At 43.3% G+C, this 16,514-nt stretch overlaps 1 protein-coding gene across 1 annotated transcript in view; it reads left to right on the top strand.

Moving 5' to 3' along the window:
* Window positions 1–16,514, top strand: part of GPR158 (G protein-coupled receptor 158) — a 199,330-nt gene that overhangs the window by 138,967 nt on the left and 43,849 nt on the right. Inside the window, exon 6 of the mRNA XM_086742581.1 lies at window positions 730–839. Within this exon, the coding sequence (XP_086598707.1) occupies window positions 730–839 (110 nt within the window). The remainder of the gene's footprint in view (window positions 1–729; window positions 840–16,514) is intronic.

Below are 16,514 nucleotides of genomic sequence, written 5' to 3'. Positions count from 1 at the left end.
CTGCAGAAGTAGCTTTTTGTTGCTGTTTTTTAAGTGTTGTCTTCATGCATGGTACTTTGTTAAGGCCAGTAGGACCTTTCTGTTGTGATTAGAGAAATCCAAAAGTGAACAAAAAGGTTATTTTTGTTAAGAAAGTGGTGATGTATAAGGAGATTTGGTATATCTTAGGGAAACTATATGGGGAAGAATAAGAAAGAGTCAAATATGACATCAAGATTTTGGGGTTTTGGACAGAGAGAGGCTAGTGCAATCATTTTTAGTGTGGCAGAATAGTTGGCAGAGAAAAATGAGCAGCTATCGTTTTGCTAGTTTTATTAGAAGGAGTGACTTTGAAGTGTAACCTAGTAAATACAGTCCATCAAACCAGAATTGGGCCAGCTGCATATTACTGGAATAGCTCAAGGAAAATGTCCTTGTCTATTCTATCCTCTTCTCTGGCTACATGTTTTCACTCACTTAAGAAAAGTCAGTGGAATTGCATTTAAAAGTGTTGTCACTTCACAGTCTGTCACAGAGCTTTTGCCAGCTCCCTTCAAAAGGAGTTGGTGCCTAGAACTGTGCCAGCTGGTTGATCTGATCATCCCGTCACTTTACTAGAAAATCTAAATATACAGCAGTACGAGCTGAAATATGTCTGCTGTCCTGTTTTGCAACTATTCTGCATTTGAATGAAGAACTGCTTTCGCATTAAAGTGGTACTGAAGCTCTCTCTATCTTTCTGTTCTATAGGTTGTCATTTTGTATTTTGAGCCAAGCGTATTTCGCTGTGTTCTCCTAAGATGGGTCCGTCTTCTGGGCTTTGCTACTGTTTATGGAACTGTGACGCTCAAGCTGCACAGGTATTTCACATATTATTAATTTCCATCTCTGTGGGAGTATGTGCAATCTGTGTGGGTACTTAGATGGAAGAGCTGCAAATACTATGATAAAAAAGAGCTGTTTCTGATTTTTAAAACCACTGTGTATTTTTCCTCACTATTCCTGCTCAAATTATATGCTACTAATCCCAGTAGAGAACTATGAATACAGACAGGATTTGATGAAAAGTCTATACATCAACTGTGAAATTGTGCAATTCACCTTCTGTGCACCTTTTCACAGAAGGTGAATATCTTTTCCTTGAAAATAGGAAAATACAGAAGTGTTCATAGTGTTCAAAAGTGTTCAGAAGTTTCCCTGTAAAGTATTCATAGAGAGATGCTAAGTGTTCAGTTACAGGGATGGTGAGTACACTATGGCTTATATACTTACTATGTTTTCTTACGACTCATAAGTCAAGGGCTGCCTTCTTCAGGCAATCAGAGCAGACAGGCTACACTCTCGCAAGCATCAGTGCCTGCCAGCAAAATGTGTGGGAAATTCTGGGTTCCATGGGATTGGCAGTATATTCACATATGGTTCAGAGATTAAGATTCAGAGACTCAACTTCTAATCCCACTTCTGCAGTCCCCTTAGAAACTGAAGCCTTTTCTGAGTATGCTGGATAAAATCCTAATGCTTCTTCCTCTTCAAACTTTAGTGAAAAGAATTACTGATACATTCTTTAAGTATTTTTATTGAAGCAAAAAGATATGCAGTATGTATATATTGGTACTTGGACATCTTGGATGAAGTACACTTGCTCATCTTTTTATCTCAGTTTCATTACTGTGTTGGCATGTTAGATAGAGGAGGTTTGATATTATGCTCATATACTGAATGAGGATTGAAAATATGTTGTGTTTCATGTTGCATTCTTGGCTTGTCACATTTCAGGTGGAAAACCCTGCTTTCCCATTGACATAGACCCTCTCCTTGCAGCTCCCTTTTATTTGTGTCCCTTGTTACAAGTGTACATTTTGGCTGGTAAACTCTGACTGTATAATGCTATGTCTGGCCAGATCTTTGCATTGAAATTCATCCAGAAAATCCCACACCCTATGGTATTTTCTGGGATGAATAATTTCTGATGCAAAAAGAGTAACAGCTAGAGCACTATAGAAAAGATATAACAGAACTGGTGGCTTTGCTTGGAGAGTTTGTTATCTATAGCTCAGATATATAGTGAAAAAGCCTAAGACTATGGAAGATTCACATTGTCATTGCAGTTTTGCTACCCTAACAGGTTGTTTATATGATTTTACATGATGTAAGGAAGCCATATCCTGACAGGGCAGTTGATCTTCTGTTTATATGAAGTGAGGACAGGCTGCGGAATTGGGCCGAAAATATTGTGCTTCTACTTTGCTCGTTCAGCTGTTTGGTGTTACTTGGCACCTGTGCTGACAGGGTCAGCAAACAGGATGAAGATTGAATAAGAAACCAGGAATGAACTACATCCTTATCCTTGATCAGTGCAAAACAATGAAGGCTAGCAGCAGACTGGACTGTCAACAGAACAGCAGCCAGAAAGTTGAGGGAAGTGATTATTCTCCTTTGCTCAGCACACCTTAGGCCATATCTGCAATGCTGTGTCCAGTTTTGGACTCTCCCAAAATATCAGTGAACTTGAGTGAGTTCAGTGAAACGCCATTGAGATGATCAATCAAGCTCTTGACCTGCAAGGATAGGTTAAGGAAACAGGGCTTATTCAGCCTAGAGAAGAGATGGTGTTGGAGGTACCTAATAGCAGCTGTCAAACACGTACAAGGAGGTTACTGAGAAGATGGAGCTGTGCTCTTTACAGTGATGTGCATGAGGAGAACAAGATTGAAATGGGATATTTCAACTTTATACAATATAAATTAGCATCAGGGTCAATGTTATACAAGTAAAACATTTTCACTATGAGGGTAATTAAACAGTGGAGCTGGTTGCACATGAGGTTGTGAATTTCCATACTTGGAGGTTTTCAAGACCCAACTGGATAAAGCTCTGAGCAACCTGGTCTGGATTCAGTGTTAAGCCTGCTTTGAGAACTGGATGACCTTCTGAGGTAATTACAACCTGAAAAATATTATATTTCTAAATGAAACATGAAGAGAAAAAAAAAACACAACAAAACACATATTTTGTGTATTAATCCAGAATTACTTTCTCTAGGAATCTATCTTTGTTTTCCACCCAGGTTTCCTGACCATTCATTTCCTTCATTCGTGATATTGTGGTCTTTTTTTAGTACTGAATATTTCAGTCAGGGACTGTACCTTGCAAAAGACTGAGTCAAATTTTATATATATATTATTATATACATTTGCAACAGTTATGCTAATTAATAATAATGTGATGTTTGAAAATTTGGTAGAAATTTTGGGCAGATCTAATTTAATCCACAGTCTTTGCGGAGATGAAGAATGGCTTACTGCAGACACCACAAACACTCATGACAAACACTGGTTCCCTCCTGCACGTAACCTGTATCTTGCCCAGGAGAAGAACTGATTGCTAGCAAGGAGCTTGTGGTTTTTCACAGTTTAATGGGAAAACCAGTATTGTGTAAAAGCAGCTATTAATGGTAGCCAGAAAGTCCAAAGCTATCTTTCTCAATGAATGGGGTGCTTTGAGTAGCACTGGAGCATGAAGGTTATCCAAAGCCAGGTAGGAGGCACTGGAAACACTTGTTTTCTTTGGGGCTTTTTTCCACTTCCTGAGGAGGTCTTTGAGGTTTCAGGAGGGTCAGGAGAAATCAGAAAAGTAGCCAAAAGCAGATGGTTAAGGAAGAGTAAAAGAACAGGGAAATCACGTACTGATTCATTCTTTGAACACCCGTCACAGTCAATTTCTGCAGTGCCTCATCTTAAATTGCCTCTTTCTTATTCAGTGTGCATTTGTAAAATAATGAGCTGATGTTTATGGGGGTGGTAGGATGGGGGTAAGGAAATCAGCTTAATTTAAGACATCTAACTGTAGAGCTGTGAACATAAAACTCAGTACTTTCTTCAACAATGAATTCTTCAAAATAATTATCTCCAGAAATAATGATGTTTCAGATTTAACCTTTCGGTTTTAAAAGAGCTGCTGATGTTGCATCTTTCAGTATATTTCTGTGACTTAACACTCTTTGTGTTCTTTTTCAAGCCCTGTATTTTAGGAACACGTTACCTCATTATTTTTAATATTTTGTGACTTCTACCATCTTGTTCTCAGGATTAATACAGAATTCTTAATTCTGGGTTAAAGCATAAGAGTGGAAGAAAGCTATAGGTATATATATATATACAGACATGTGTGTGTGTTTGTGTGTGTGTATATACGTAGGATAACTTAGAGACATCTTAGGAGAATGAAACCGAGGAATGGGATCTCCAGTTCATGGGAACCTCCATTGCTAATATTACTAAGAGAAAAAGAAGGGAGTAGGGAAGTGAGGAGAGTGAGACAGTACAGAGAAGGTAATGTTCCAGGTATGGAAAACAAAACAATGGCATACAGTGGCTTTTTTGTAAATACCGATGGTAGAATGGGGGTGTTAATGGGAGACGAGAAGATGTTAACCCTGTGAGGTAATTCTGCACTTCTTCTAAATGCTGTGCTAAGATTGCATTGCTGTGCCTTGCCATCTGGTGCAGTTGGAGCAGGTAGTGGCCCTTCCTGCAGATCTTTGTAGGTGATAAAGAAAGGAGGTGAAGAGCAGTGCGAGTAGTGTGCAGTGCACTGTGTCACGTGTTGTGGTTCAGTATCTTACAGAAGAAGAGACACACGCTAGCACAGAAACTGAAGAAGATGTCAGTTTGCTCTCACTAGGGAGGAGGTGTGCATTGACTGGCAGAACTGGAAAGAGGAAAACGTGGCATAACCTCCTCTGGTAGCTAGGGGAGGGAAAGAACATACAGCCGATCCCATCTAGAAGAGGCTGGTGGGAAAGTGGTGCAGAAAGGTACAGAAGGTACCTTGGCAGCTGGAGCCTGCGGGTGGTCCCGAGTCCAATATTTAACAGTTCATAGTGCCAATAGATTCTAGTTCTGTAGTGCAAATATACCAGCATCCGATATTTCCATGAAAAGGGACACTAGTGATGAAACACCACAAAGAGACGTTTTGTCTTGGAGAACTGGTTGCTGTATAACCTCAGCTTAGGTGGGCAAGGAAAATGAGATGGACATTGGCTGTAGTGGTGAGTTACACTTCGTTTTTTAAGTGAGTCAAGCCCCCGTGGTCAGTTTGGTTGAATACTCCAGAAAAGTGGGAGATTTAAATTCTGTGCAATTATTTACTTTTTTCTTATGGAAGGCAAGCCTGAAGTGGCTTCAGGTAGATGCATACACTGTTGGATTTCGCCACTGGATGCAGTCTATAGTGATTGTTATCCCATGTGAAACAAAAGGGGCAAAAATTGTTTTGGAGATGAATGTTGCTATTGCAGAAATGCAATGTCCTGTGCTCTGGTCTGATACAGCCTTTTACTGCTTTAACTTGGTTGGCAGGAATTGGTGTTTGACTCTGTTTGCAAGGCAGGAAGAGGGGTGATTTAGTCAAGCTGTAGAGCTGGTTACACCGTAGGGGCTTACTATAACCATTTTGACCATTTGTCTTTCTCTTCCCTGGTAGTAGCGTATTTTAGGACCTGAGAAGTTTGATATTTATGCAGCTCAGTTCATTTTGTGAATCCAGTTCCTGTGATCTTATGGTAAATGCTTGGGGGGCAGCTATTCCTATTTATTATATTTCTGTGAAATAAATTACAGCATCACCTGCCAGAAAGCCAAATGACCTGTCACTATGAACTGCCCTCTAAAGACCAACCATCCTGAGACAAACTTGCTGTGAACACTTGTCGTAGTTCAGCCCTGATCAGGACCAGACTACGCAGTCTGTCTCGCTCCCCCCACCCTCCGAGAGAATAGGAGGAGATGATATAAGAAAAAACAGCTCAAGGTTTGAGATAAGGACAGGGAGAAATCCTTAAAGTTACCGTCACGGGCAAAACAGACTCGACTTGGGGAAAACTATTCATTTATTTCTAAAATTAGCAGGAGAATGAGACAGGGAACAAGATAACCTCCCCCCACCCCTCCCTCTTCCCAGGCTTAACATTATCTCTACTACCTTCCCCTCCCGAGCGGCACGGGGGGGGGAAAGGGAATGGGGGTCGCGGTCAGTTCATCACGCGTTGTTTTACGCCGCTGTGTCATCATCAGGGGAAGAACTCCTCGCATTCCTCCTCTGCTCCAGCGTGGGGTCCCTCCCACGGGCCACAGTCCTTCGTGGAACTGCTCTGGCGTGGGTCATCTCTTCCACGGGGTGCAGTCCCTCTAGAACAGCTGTCCCAGCGGGCCCTCCACGGGCCACAGCCTCCTTCAGGCCTCCACCTGCTCTGGCGTGGGGTCCTCCACAGGCTGCAGGTGGATCTCTGCCCCTCCGTGGACCTCCATGGGCTGCAGGGGGACAACCCGCTCCACCATGGTCTTCACCACGAGTTGCAGAGGAATCTTGGCCAGGAGCCATATTACTCCTCCCCCTCCTGAACTGACCTTGGCGTCTGCAGCCGTTCCTCACAACAGGCTGGCAGACGTCTCTCAGGATCCTTTTTACATCTTGTTCCCTTCTCATCTCCTCTCCACTTCTTGCAGCCGGGCCGGGCCGAGTTGGGCCCAGTCGGCTGCCCGGCGGGAGGCCAGAGGGTGAGGCCTGCAAGGCCCATGAGGCTCGCGCCTCCCCCTCTCTGCCCCCCGCTCAGCTGCTTCACATCTTCTCCTCCTCTTTTTTCCTGTTTTCCCCTACTTAAATACGTTATCGCAGAGGCGTTATCACGGGACATTCTGCTACCAATTGGCTCGGCCTTGGCCAGCAGCGGGTCCGCCCTAGGCCCGGCCGAGTCCACTGAACAAAGGGGAGCGACTTCTAGCAGTTTCCTACAGAAGCTGCCACCTTAGGCCCCCCCCTCACTAACAAAACCAGAACAACACTATAGGTGTATGTTACAGGATATATTCCACAGTTCTTTGTGCTGAAACTTGCTATAAACCTCCCCTAGGCCCTGGAAGGAGAATTTATCTGCCTCTCCTTCCGAGGGATTTGTGGAACTGTCTACAAATGAGTGATTTTCCCTTTTCTCCTCCTGAAAGCAAGCAAGCTGCAACCGCAGTTAGATTTGAGCCCAAGACTCATAAACTTCAAGGTAACTCTGCCTCTTGGGTGAGATCTATCTCTTGAGTGAGATAGCTTTTTGTGGTAATCGTGTTTGAATTAAAACAGGTAAAAACTCATGTTAGTTTTGTGCAGGTAGGTAACAAAGATGTAATCCTGCGTTTCCTTATTCACTTTGATTCCTGATAATGCATACAAAGCTCAGTGACACCGTGATTCTCTGCCTTCCATGCAGCCTCATGGAAAGGGAGTTCGATATCCAGTTTTTCTGGTCTCTGTCTTCATTATCTTAAGCAGGAGAAGGGAAGGAGTATGGCATAAGACATGAAGCTGCCATCAGTCATTCCTGCAGAGAAACAGTAAGTGCTGTGACTGACATAAGTCTCTGCAGATCCCTGGAGAGAGAGAGAGATGGAAGATGCGAAGGCATTTTTCTGGAGAGGGGAGAGACACCCGGTCTGAAGCCTTGGCTGAACAGAGTTGTCTGAGCACTGCTTATTACCGTTCCGGCTTTGGGAAAAGGGGCAGCTGGACTTTTGAAAAAGAACATGCTCACTGAGAGGATACTTGTTTTGTACTGCCAGTTTCTCGTCTACAAGGAAAATTAATTCAAGAAGCTTCCAAAATTTGCCAATGCTTGGCAGAAGGGCTCAGAGCCATATATGTTTTGCTGTGGGTTGCTGGAGTTCCACGTCTCTTTGGTGCTCTTGCAGCCATACCTCCCTATTCTGCCTCTTTAGCTTGTGTTAATGCAAGAGCTTCATGATACTGCTGTGAATATCAGAGCTAGCAGCAGTGTGGAAACTGTAAGGATTAAAAAAGAGCCTTCCTGTATTGCTGTCACCTCACTATCAGCTTCATTTTCTTGTAGTGATGACTCAGATGAGAGGGAGGTATCTTATTTTGGGTAAAAGAGACATGAGGGAAAAAAGAAAGGCATCAGGTACTTTTTGTATTTATCATGAACTTAATTTAATTTGCGAAAAAGTAAATCTTCTGTGAGAGCAGGGCATCCCTGTCCTCTTCCACTTGCTTTTTACACATCTAACAGATTTACCCATCTTTCTTTAAACAAGAAGTATAGCAATACATGGAAAATGTACATGGATTCTTATGTCATTTGCATTATTTGAAGCTCACATCACTGATGCTTCTTTTTTATGCAAAGACATAGTTCAAAGGTAGCAATGAAGAAGAGATTGTACGCACAAACTCCTACAAAGATTTGTGAAACAGTATTGGGGCAGAACACAGACCTTATGAATGCTCCTGCAGAGCGACAGCCAAAACCCGCAGCATCAGCAGGTCCCTCTCTGCCTTATGTGCCCCGGGCGGTCAGCGGGCACCTGCTGCTGGCTGCTCCCACGCTGTGCCTCGTGCCTGGCTGCTGGAGGACATGACAGAGGAACGGCTGCTTTAAGGGCTGGGGGAGAGTCAAAGGCTGAGAGATGCAGTTTGGGGAGGAACGGAGTTGGACATGCTGCAAAAATGTATGTGCGTACAGTAGGAGTTCATAAGGAACAAAGTTTCGCTAATTAGGCTGGTCATGGAAAAATTTGTTTTCTTGTTAGCATGTCTTAACCTAATTCATTCATTTCCTGAGTATAATTAATTTCTCTTGCCTGCTGCAAACCTTTGCTGGTTAATTTATTTATTTTTATGTGCCTTAGACAACTTAGAGAGTTTAGTAAATTCCATATAGCATTCCTGCATGATGCAGATTCAAGACGAAATTCTCATCTGGGTAGTTCTTCTAGATTAAATAACAGAGTCACATTCTGTTTTATTGTGGCTTTTTTTTCTCAATAAAATCTGCATTATTAAAATCCTATTTAGCTCTTTTATATCCCTGCCATTCTCAAGCAATAACTAGCCTTAACTAGACAGCATAATGGTTCTGTTTCGTATTTCTGAATAAAGTATCTACTTTCATATGTATAAACTAATAAAATGTAGCACGACTGTTATTACATACGCAGTGCAGAATTAATCTTGATGGAGCACAGTGTAGAAGTGGGACTAATAAACATTATCTTTAAGCAAAAAAATCAGGGGCATATAAAGTACATAAGATTATTAGAGCACTGTGATCCTGAAAATATTCTCATCCATATTCCTATTAATATTTAATTTATATTAAAAGACTGTTGATACAGCCGTACAGTTGCATAGGCTGCTTTTTTTAATCACCTTAATATAGCATACATTCTGCTTTATCATAGTAGACCAAGTTTGCCTAGAAAAGTTCAAACAGAAGATAAAGAAAGTATCTGGTGTTTTAATATTAAATTATATTCCTATCATGATTGGTAAAAAAGCAAACAGTGGGTTGGAAGGCCCTCTGGATGATCTACAGGTATCACAAGACCTTTCAGATGTCTTTTGATGGTATGCAAGAGCACCGTGGCAGATAATGGGAGAAAGGACTGGTTTTGCACATCAGATTACATGATAGCAGAAGGGCTTCAGAAATGGAGCTGGAAGACATCATCTCAGAGACCTTAGGCAAGCCCAGGACCCCCTCAGGTGACGCAACTTTATGCTGTGGTACAGTACAGCAGCATCTTCCTTCCAGGTAGGCATGCATTTGTGGTATAAGTAGCTCTATAGACTGTTTGGGGTTTGGCTTTTTTTTCTCATTTCATGGGAAGAACAGAATTGGTTGATGGAACAAGTTATCTGATGCCCAGTTGTCTGCTGGGTGGGATTATGGCATGAAAGAGAAGCCAGGGATTGCACTGCAATACATGAGTTACAGGCTATTTGTGGAGGAGTGTGAAGAGGGAGTTAAGTACGTGACTCACGCTCCATGAACAGGGGCTGATCACAGTTAAGTGGAAGCAGAGATTTGCAGATCACATACGCTGATTGCCAGTGAAAAATCATGACTGGAGAGGAGGCTTCTGGTGGGTTCCCGTGAGGGATCAGGAGTAAGCCTGATACTGTTTAGCATTTTCAGTTGCAGTGAAGAACCAAGCACAAAATCATTACTCATAAAATTTGTGGGTAACGCAAAGCTTGGTGAAATGGTAAATTTTGTTTCAGAAGGGATAGTAATGAAAAGTAATCTTTGTTGCTTGGTAACTTGGGCTTAGTCAAAGAGCTGCACTTGAATACAGCCAAAAGGCAAATTATAGTTAGGGACTAGTTAAAGACACAAAATTGAGGAGAATAGGAGTTTTAAAGGTTATCAGTTGAGAATTGATTTCACAGAAGAAGGTTGCATCATCTTTGAGATAAATACAAATGCATTATGTCCTGTTCCCAAGATGCATTTTTAAAGGAGACGTGCAGCTGATGGATGTGGTTCAGAAAGTATTTAAGGCCTGGGAAAAGTGCTTGATAATGTGAAACCTAATCTGTTTTTTAGATCAGCAAGAAGACTGAGAGATGACTTCTTGTGCGATGTATAAACAAGCAAGGAGAGAAGAAGTGGTCACACAATAATCTTTAATCTATTGGACTGAGGTTTAATAAGATCTGGTAGCTGGAAGCCAAATCCAGAGAAATTCAAATGAGCAATCTGGCACAAATTCTTTGCAGAAGGGTACTTGGCTTTTGAAGAACCTAATGAGAGAAATGAGGACATTTTTGAGCTGCGAAACACAGCACAAGGGACTGAATGCCTTCTTGGAAGATATTCTATCGTTAAATACTACTACAAATTACAGGAGTTTGTATAGAAAAATGTAATGATCTGTGTTATACAACTGATCAAGCTGTATAATAGAATCACAGAATAGTTTGGGTTGGAAGAGACCTTTAAAGGTCACCTAGTCCAACCCCCCTGCAAGGAGCAGGGACATCTCCAACTCAATCAGGTTGCTCAGAGCCCCGTCCAACCTGGCCTTGAACCTTTCCAGGGATGGGGCATCCACCACTTCTCTGGGCAACCTGTTACAGTGTTCCACCACCCTCAATGCAAAAAATTTCTTTCTTATATCTAGTCTGAATCTACCCCCTTCTGTTTTAAAAACATTACCCCTTGTCCTATCACAACAGGCCCTGTTTCTCCTCATCTGTCCTATAAGCTCCCTTTAGATACTGGAAGGCCGCTATAAGGTCTCCCTGGAGCCTCCTCCTCTCCAGGCTGAACAGCCCCAACTCTCTCAGCCTGTCCTCATAGGAGAAGTGCTCCAGCCCTCTGACCATCTTCATGGCCCTCCTCTGGATTCACTCCAACAGGTCTGTGTCCATCTTATGTTGAGGGCTCCAGAGCTGGACACAGTACTCCAGGTGGGGTCTCACAAGAGCAGAGTAGAGGGGGAGAATCACCTCCCTCATCCTGCTGGCCACGCTTTTTTTGATGCAGCCCAGGATGCAGTTGGCTTTCTGTGCTGCAAGTGCACATTGCCAGCTCACATTAAGCTTCTCATCCACTAGTACCTCCTAGTTCTTCTCCTCAGGGCTACTCTCCATCCATTCTCCACCCAGCCTGTATTTGTGCTTGGAATTGCCCCGACCCAGGTGCAGGACTTTGAACGCGGCCTGGTTGAACTTAATGAGATTTGCACAGGCCCACCTCTCAAGCCTGTCAAGGTCCCTCTGGATGTCATCCCTTCCCTCCAGCATGTCGACCTCACCACACAGCTTTGTGTCATCAGCAAACTTGCTGAGGGTGCACTCTACCCCACTGTCCATGTCGCCGACAAAGATGTTAAACAGCACCAGTCCCAATACTGACCCCTGAGGAACACCATTCATCACTGGTCTCCACTTGGACATTGAGCCATTGACCACAACTCTTTGAGTGTGGCCATCCAGCCAGTTCCTTATCCACAGTGTGGTCCATCCATTAAATCTGTTTCTCTCCAGTTTAGAGACAAGGATGTCGTGCGGGACAGTGTCAAATGCTTTGCACAAGTCTGGGTAGACGACATCAGTTGCTTGTCCCTTATCCACCAATGCTCTAACCCCGTAACTTAGCGATTAGTCCTATATCTGATCACTTACTCTAATGCAGATCTTTAGTGTAGGGAAAACTGGTGCCTGAACCAAATATTCTCAGATATTACTTGCTCTTTTCTGGATTATTGTGAAGGCGAAAAATTGTATACTTGAAAAACAGAGTCCTTATTTGACCAGTGGTAATCAACCACTGGTGACATAAAATGCTCTGTTGCTGTGTTGCAGCATACAGGGGTAAAGCTTGCCAGCGTTGTACCAGTCTGCACATTGGTGAGTTATCCTCATATATGCTTTTCTGAAAGATGTCCAAGGTGCTCTAAGAATTTTAGATGTAATGTATAAGATCCATGATCTGAATGGGAAAGGCCAAAACGATGCTGCCTTGCCTGCTTGAAATTCAGGAATACAAAGACAGTAGGTCCTGAAGAAAGTTTCATTTCTTAATTCAGTTGCAAGTATCAAGCTATTCCTTTTAGAGCTGATTTCTAGTATTTTCAATTTAAAAGTGCCACCAAAAATATTTTAAAAATTAAAAACTTTTTGCTATTGCAGTGTATTACAGTACAGTGCACTGGCAGGTTTTACATTTAGTTGACTTTTGGATTTTCTTGGCTTGAGTCCTGCTTCTTTCATGTGCCTGGTGCAAGCCTCTGTACATAATTGCAGTTAGTTGTATACAACTCAAGCTGGAGCCCCTGTTTCTGGGCAAATATAAAAATACTAGCATTTAATAATCACTGTAAAATTTTGAGTGCCTGTTTCTAGTGTTTGAATTAAGCTAGCTAGGAGCGCTGAGTTACTCAAGGGCCTCTGGGGCTCTTCCCAGCCATCACCCCTGTTCCGCTCTGGCAGTTAATAGAAGCGCAGTGGTTCTGGTAAAGCCATGTTCTGCACTTGACCTCTGCAACAGCAATGTCTTGTTATTTTTCCAAGATCTTCTAGAGCAAAACGATCTCTCTTCCGCTTGCTGGGATTTCAGGGAGGTGCCACCTGCGGTGAAGCCCCTGCTGTTGGCAGCCTCTGCCTCAAGCATCAGCTTGCACAGAGTTGTTGGGAAATGACAGTCACTCTTGTGACCACAGATCTTGCTAAGCTTTTTGTTTCTCCTGGCCTGTCTTTTTATTAGACTCCTCTGACTCTGGCATCAGTTTTCACCACTGCAGGTGTTCTTGGTTTCAGCTTTCTCATCTACAAAATAAGCAATTGAGTATTTAGTGCTGCCTTATTGCTATATAGGAACCAGGGTCTCTCTCCGCTGTATTTTTCGGCATTATTCTGACATCATTTTCTACTGTTCGGTTGTGAATAATGCAAATTGGTATTACCTCTCTGAAATCAGACTTCAGTTCAAACTATGTAAATTCACTGTCTCCAATCAAGAGCTGATGTCAGAAGGCACCGTAGCTTTTTCCCCAAGGCTAGTAAAAAGAGAGCTGCTGTGTCTAAGGATGGAATTGTTTGGTACCATCGCCTGACTGAAATAAGGCTAAAAATCTATGAACTGTTTTTTCCAGATACTGCAAACGAATTTGTGCCCACATTTTTGTGGAACATTGGATGTCGTAGTTCAGCCCCGATCGGACCAGACTACGCAGTCTCTCTCTCACTCCCCCCACACTCCGAGAGAATAGGGAGAGAAAATATAAGGAAAAACGGCTCAAGGTTTGAGATAAGGACGGGGAGAAATCCTTAAAGTTACCATCACGGGCAAAACAGACTCGACTTGGGGAAAACTACTCATTTATTACTACAAACAGCAGGATAATGAGACAGAGAACAAGATAACCTCCATCCACCCCTCCCTCTTCCCAAGCTTAACATTATCTCTACTACCTTCCCCCCCCGAGCGGCACAGGGGGGAAAAGGGAACGGGGGTTGCAGTCAGTTCATCATATGTTGTTTTACGCCGCTGCTTCATGGTCGGGGGAAGAACTCCTCACATTCCTCCCCTGCTCCAGCGTGGGGTCCCTCCCACGGGCCACAGTCCTTCGTGGAACTGCTCTGGCGTGGGTCATCTCTTCCACGGGGTGCAGTCCCTCTAGAACAGCTGTCCCAGCGGGCCCTCCACGGGCCACAGCTGCCTTCAGGCATCCACCTCCCCCGGTATGGGGTCCTTCATGGGCTCCAAGTGGATCTCTGCTCCTCCGTGGACCTCCATGGGCTGCAGGGGGACAACCTGCTCCACTATGGTTGTCACCACAGGCTGCAGGGGAATCTTGGCCAGGAGCCGCATTACTCCTCCCCCTCCTTCTGAACTGACCTTGGCGTCTGCAGCCGTTCCTCACAACAGGCTGGTAGATGTCTCTCAGGATCTTTTTTTACATCTTATTCACTTCTCATCTCCTTTCCACTTCTTGCAGCCGGGCCGGACCAAGTCGGGCCCAATCGGCTGCCTGGCGAGAGGCCAGAGGGTGAGGCCTGCAAGGCCCATGAGGCCTGCGCCTCCCCCTCTGCGCCTCTGCCCCCGCTCAGCTCCTTCACATCTTCTCTTCTCTCTCTTTTTTTTCTGTTTTCCCATTCTTAAATACGTTATTGCAGAGGCGTTATCACAAGACATTCTGCTACCAATCGGCTCGGCCTTGGCCAGCAGTGGGTCCGCCCTAGGCCTGGCCAAGTCCCGTGAACAAAGGGGAGCGACTTCTAGCAGTTTCCTACAGAAGCTACCACCTTAGGCCCCCCCCTCACTAACAAAACCACGACAGAGGTCTTCTGTTCTTCTGCTTGACTTGTCTGTCTAGTTTTGGCCTATGTGACAAGCTTTTAGAACCTTTTTCATGCCACTGTTCATATTTTTTCATAAAGTTATGTAATGGACTTTGTATTTTATACTATTTTTAATTAAACTGTATTTTCTAGCTCTCCTGTGGTTTCTTTCAGTCCCTAAATGACCATCATATATTCCTTCTGACATATTTCTCTAGTCCCTCGGAAGTCACTCTCCTGTTGGCTTTGAACAAAACTCCATATAGTGCTGAGAGCCTTGAAACTTGTAAAAAGGCTGAAATTACACTGTCCCAGCCATCCCTTAGTAACAGCCTTAATTACTTTATGCAGGATCTTTCCTCAGCAATAAGTCTGCCTTCTATCTTAGACTGGACAGACTTTTTTTCCTTTTAAATCGGATTAACATAATCCAGCTCTGGACTTTGCTCCTCTGCACTTTTTTAAAGGCTTTGGAGAATGTGGCTGCAATGACCAAATCTCTTCCAAATTTTTATTCAATTTGAAAATCATACTTTGCTAGTTGAGAAAATAGCCTGTGTATTGCTCTGGGAACCTTGTAGGTGGTGACTGTCAAACTCTTTTTAGAAGTAGCAATTGATGGCTTCTGGTGACTATCAGCTAACATTGGCCTCTGATGAATCAAAACCTATTACACCCCTGAAAAAGAGACATTGACCATTTTACCATTTGAATGTATTAAAATGTAGAGGTTTGCAAGGATGTATATTATGTAATGTTCAGTTTTGTCTGTGGCTTAGTCTCTCCTAAGGAAACTTTGTCAATGTCTCTTCACAGAAATACTGGCTGGTGCTCAGTTCAGTTTCTTTGCTTCCTACGATGACCCCTCAGGACTGGAAGCCCCAGAGATACTTAGAGCCTCAGACAACTGGTCTACAGTTCCTCCTGTACCAAAATGACACTTACATAGATTAATGGTCTTTGTACTAACAAACCAGTTTTGTGGTTTTGACTGAAAATTTAGGCATGCCCAAGATGACTTATATCTGACCCAGAGGAGACAATGGGCTTCTGCTATACATTGAAGCGTGGTGCAGGAATACCAAAGAAGTGCTGATGCTTGATTTTTCTCTCATAAGGCACAATGTCATGCACATACCTGAAAGCAGTAGAGCCTTGCAACAGCGTGCCAAACTTGAGCAATGAAATGAACTGTGAACAAATAGCTGAAGTGTGCCCTCGCTAACACAGCCACGGTGCTTCCAATCCCAGTACTGGTGTGCTTTGTACTAATAGAGCATTTCTGTGCCGTGTCTCGCAAAGATGAGAGTGTTGCATAACTGCCTCAGTATTTTGCCTAGTCTATGTTCTCCAGCATTTCCCTGGTTACGACATCCAAATGTTTCTTTCCCATTCTCATTTATACTGTAGCCTTACAGGGGCAGGTTTGCAGCTTTAGCTGGTCTTGATTTCCCATCTGGAGAACCAGAACTACATACTCCCTTGCTTGTTTGTCAGAGCAGCAAGTGACTCTCGCTCCACTTAAGGTGTCATCATGTAGTAAGCAGCATAAATCACTGATGTCATAAAACAGTAGGTCAGTTGGACTCCTATGGGGCTGCTGTGTTCTGCCAGGATGTTCCTTGCGTCTCCAAAGAAACATATTGCTGAGCGAGAATATGAGTGAAACATGCCTTTATCCTCTTAATTCATACAAGTTTTTCTTGGTAAAATTATAAACTGAGTCTTTTCCAATTTTATGTTTATGCGTATGTATATTTAGCTTATTGGCTTTACAGGGTATATGCTTATCACTTAACTCCTAAACTACACTTATTTTTCATTAGCTGTGCCTTTGCTTTGAGCAGTAGGCATTGTTTCAGGTGCCATTTTGGCTTCTCTGCCTTGGACCGCCTTGT

This window comes from Chlamydotis macqueenii, chromosome 2 (assembly GCF_036417535.1).
Source record: "Chlamydotis macqueenii isolate bChlMac1 chromosome 2, bChlMac1.mat, whole genome shotgun sequence".
Classification (NCBI taxonomy): Eukaryota; Metazoa; Chordata; class Aves; order Otidiformes; family Otididae; genus Chlamydotis; species Chlamydotis macqueenii.
The sequence above is the reverse complement of the archived record's forward strand: the minus strand, read 5'-3'. Positions and strand labels throughout refer to the sequence as shown.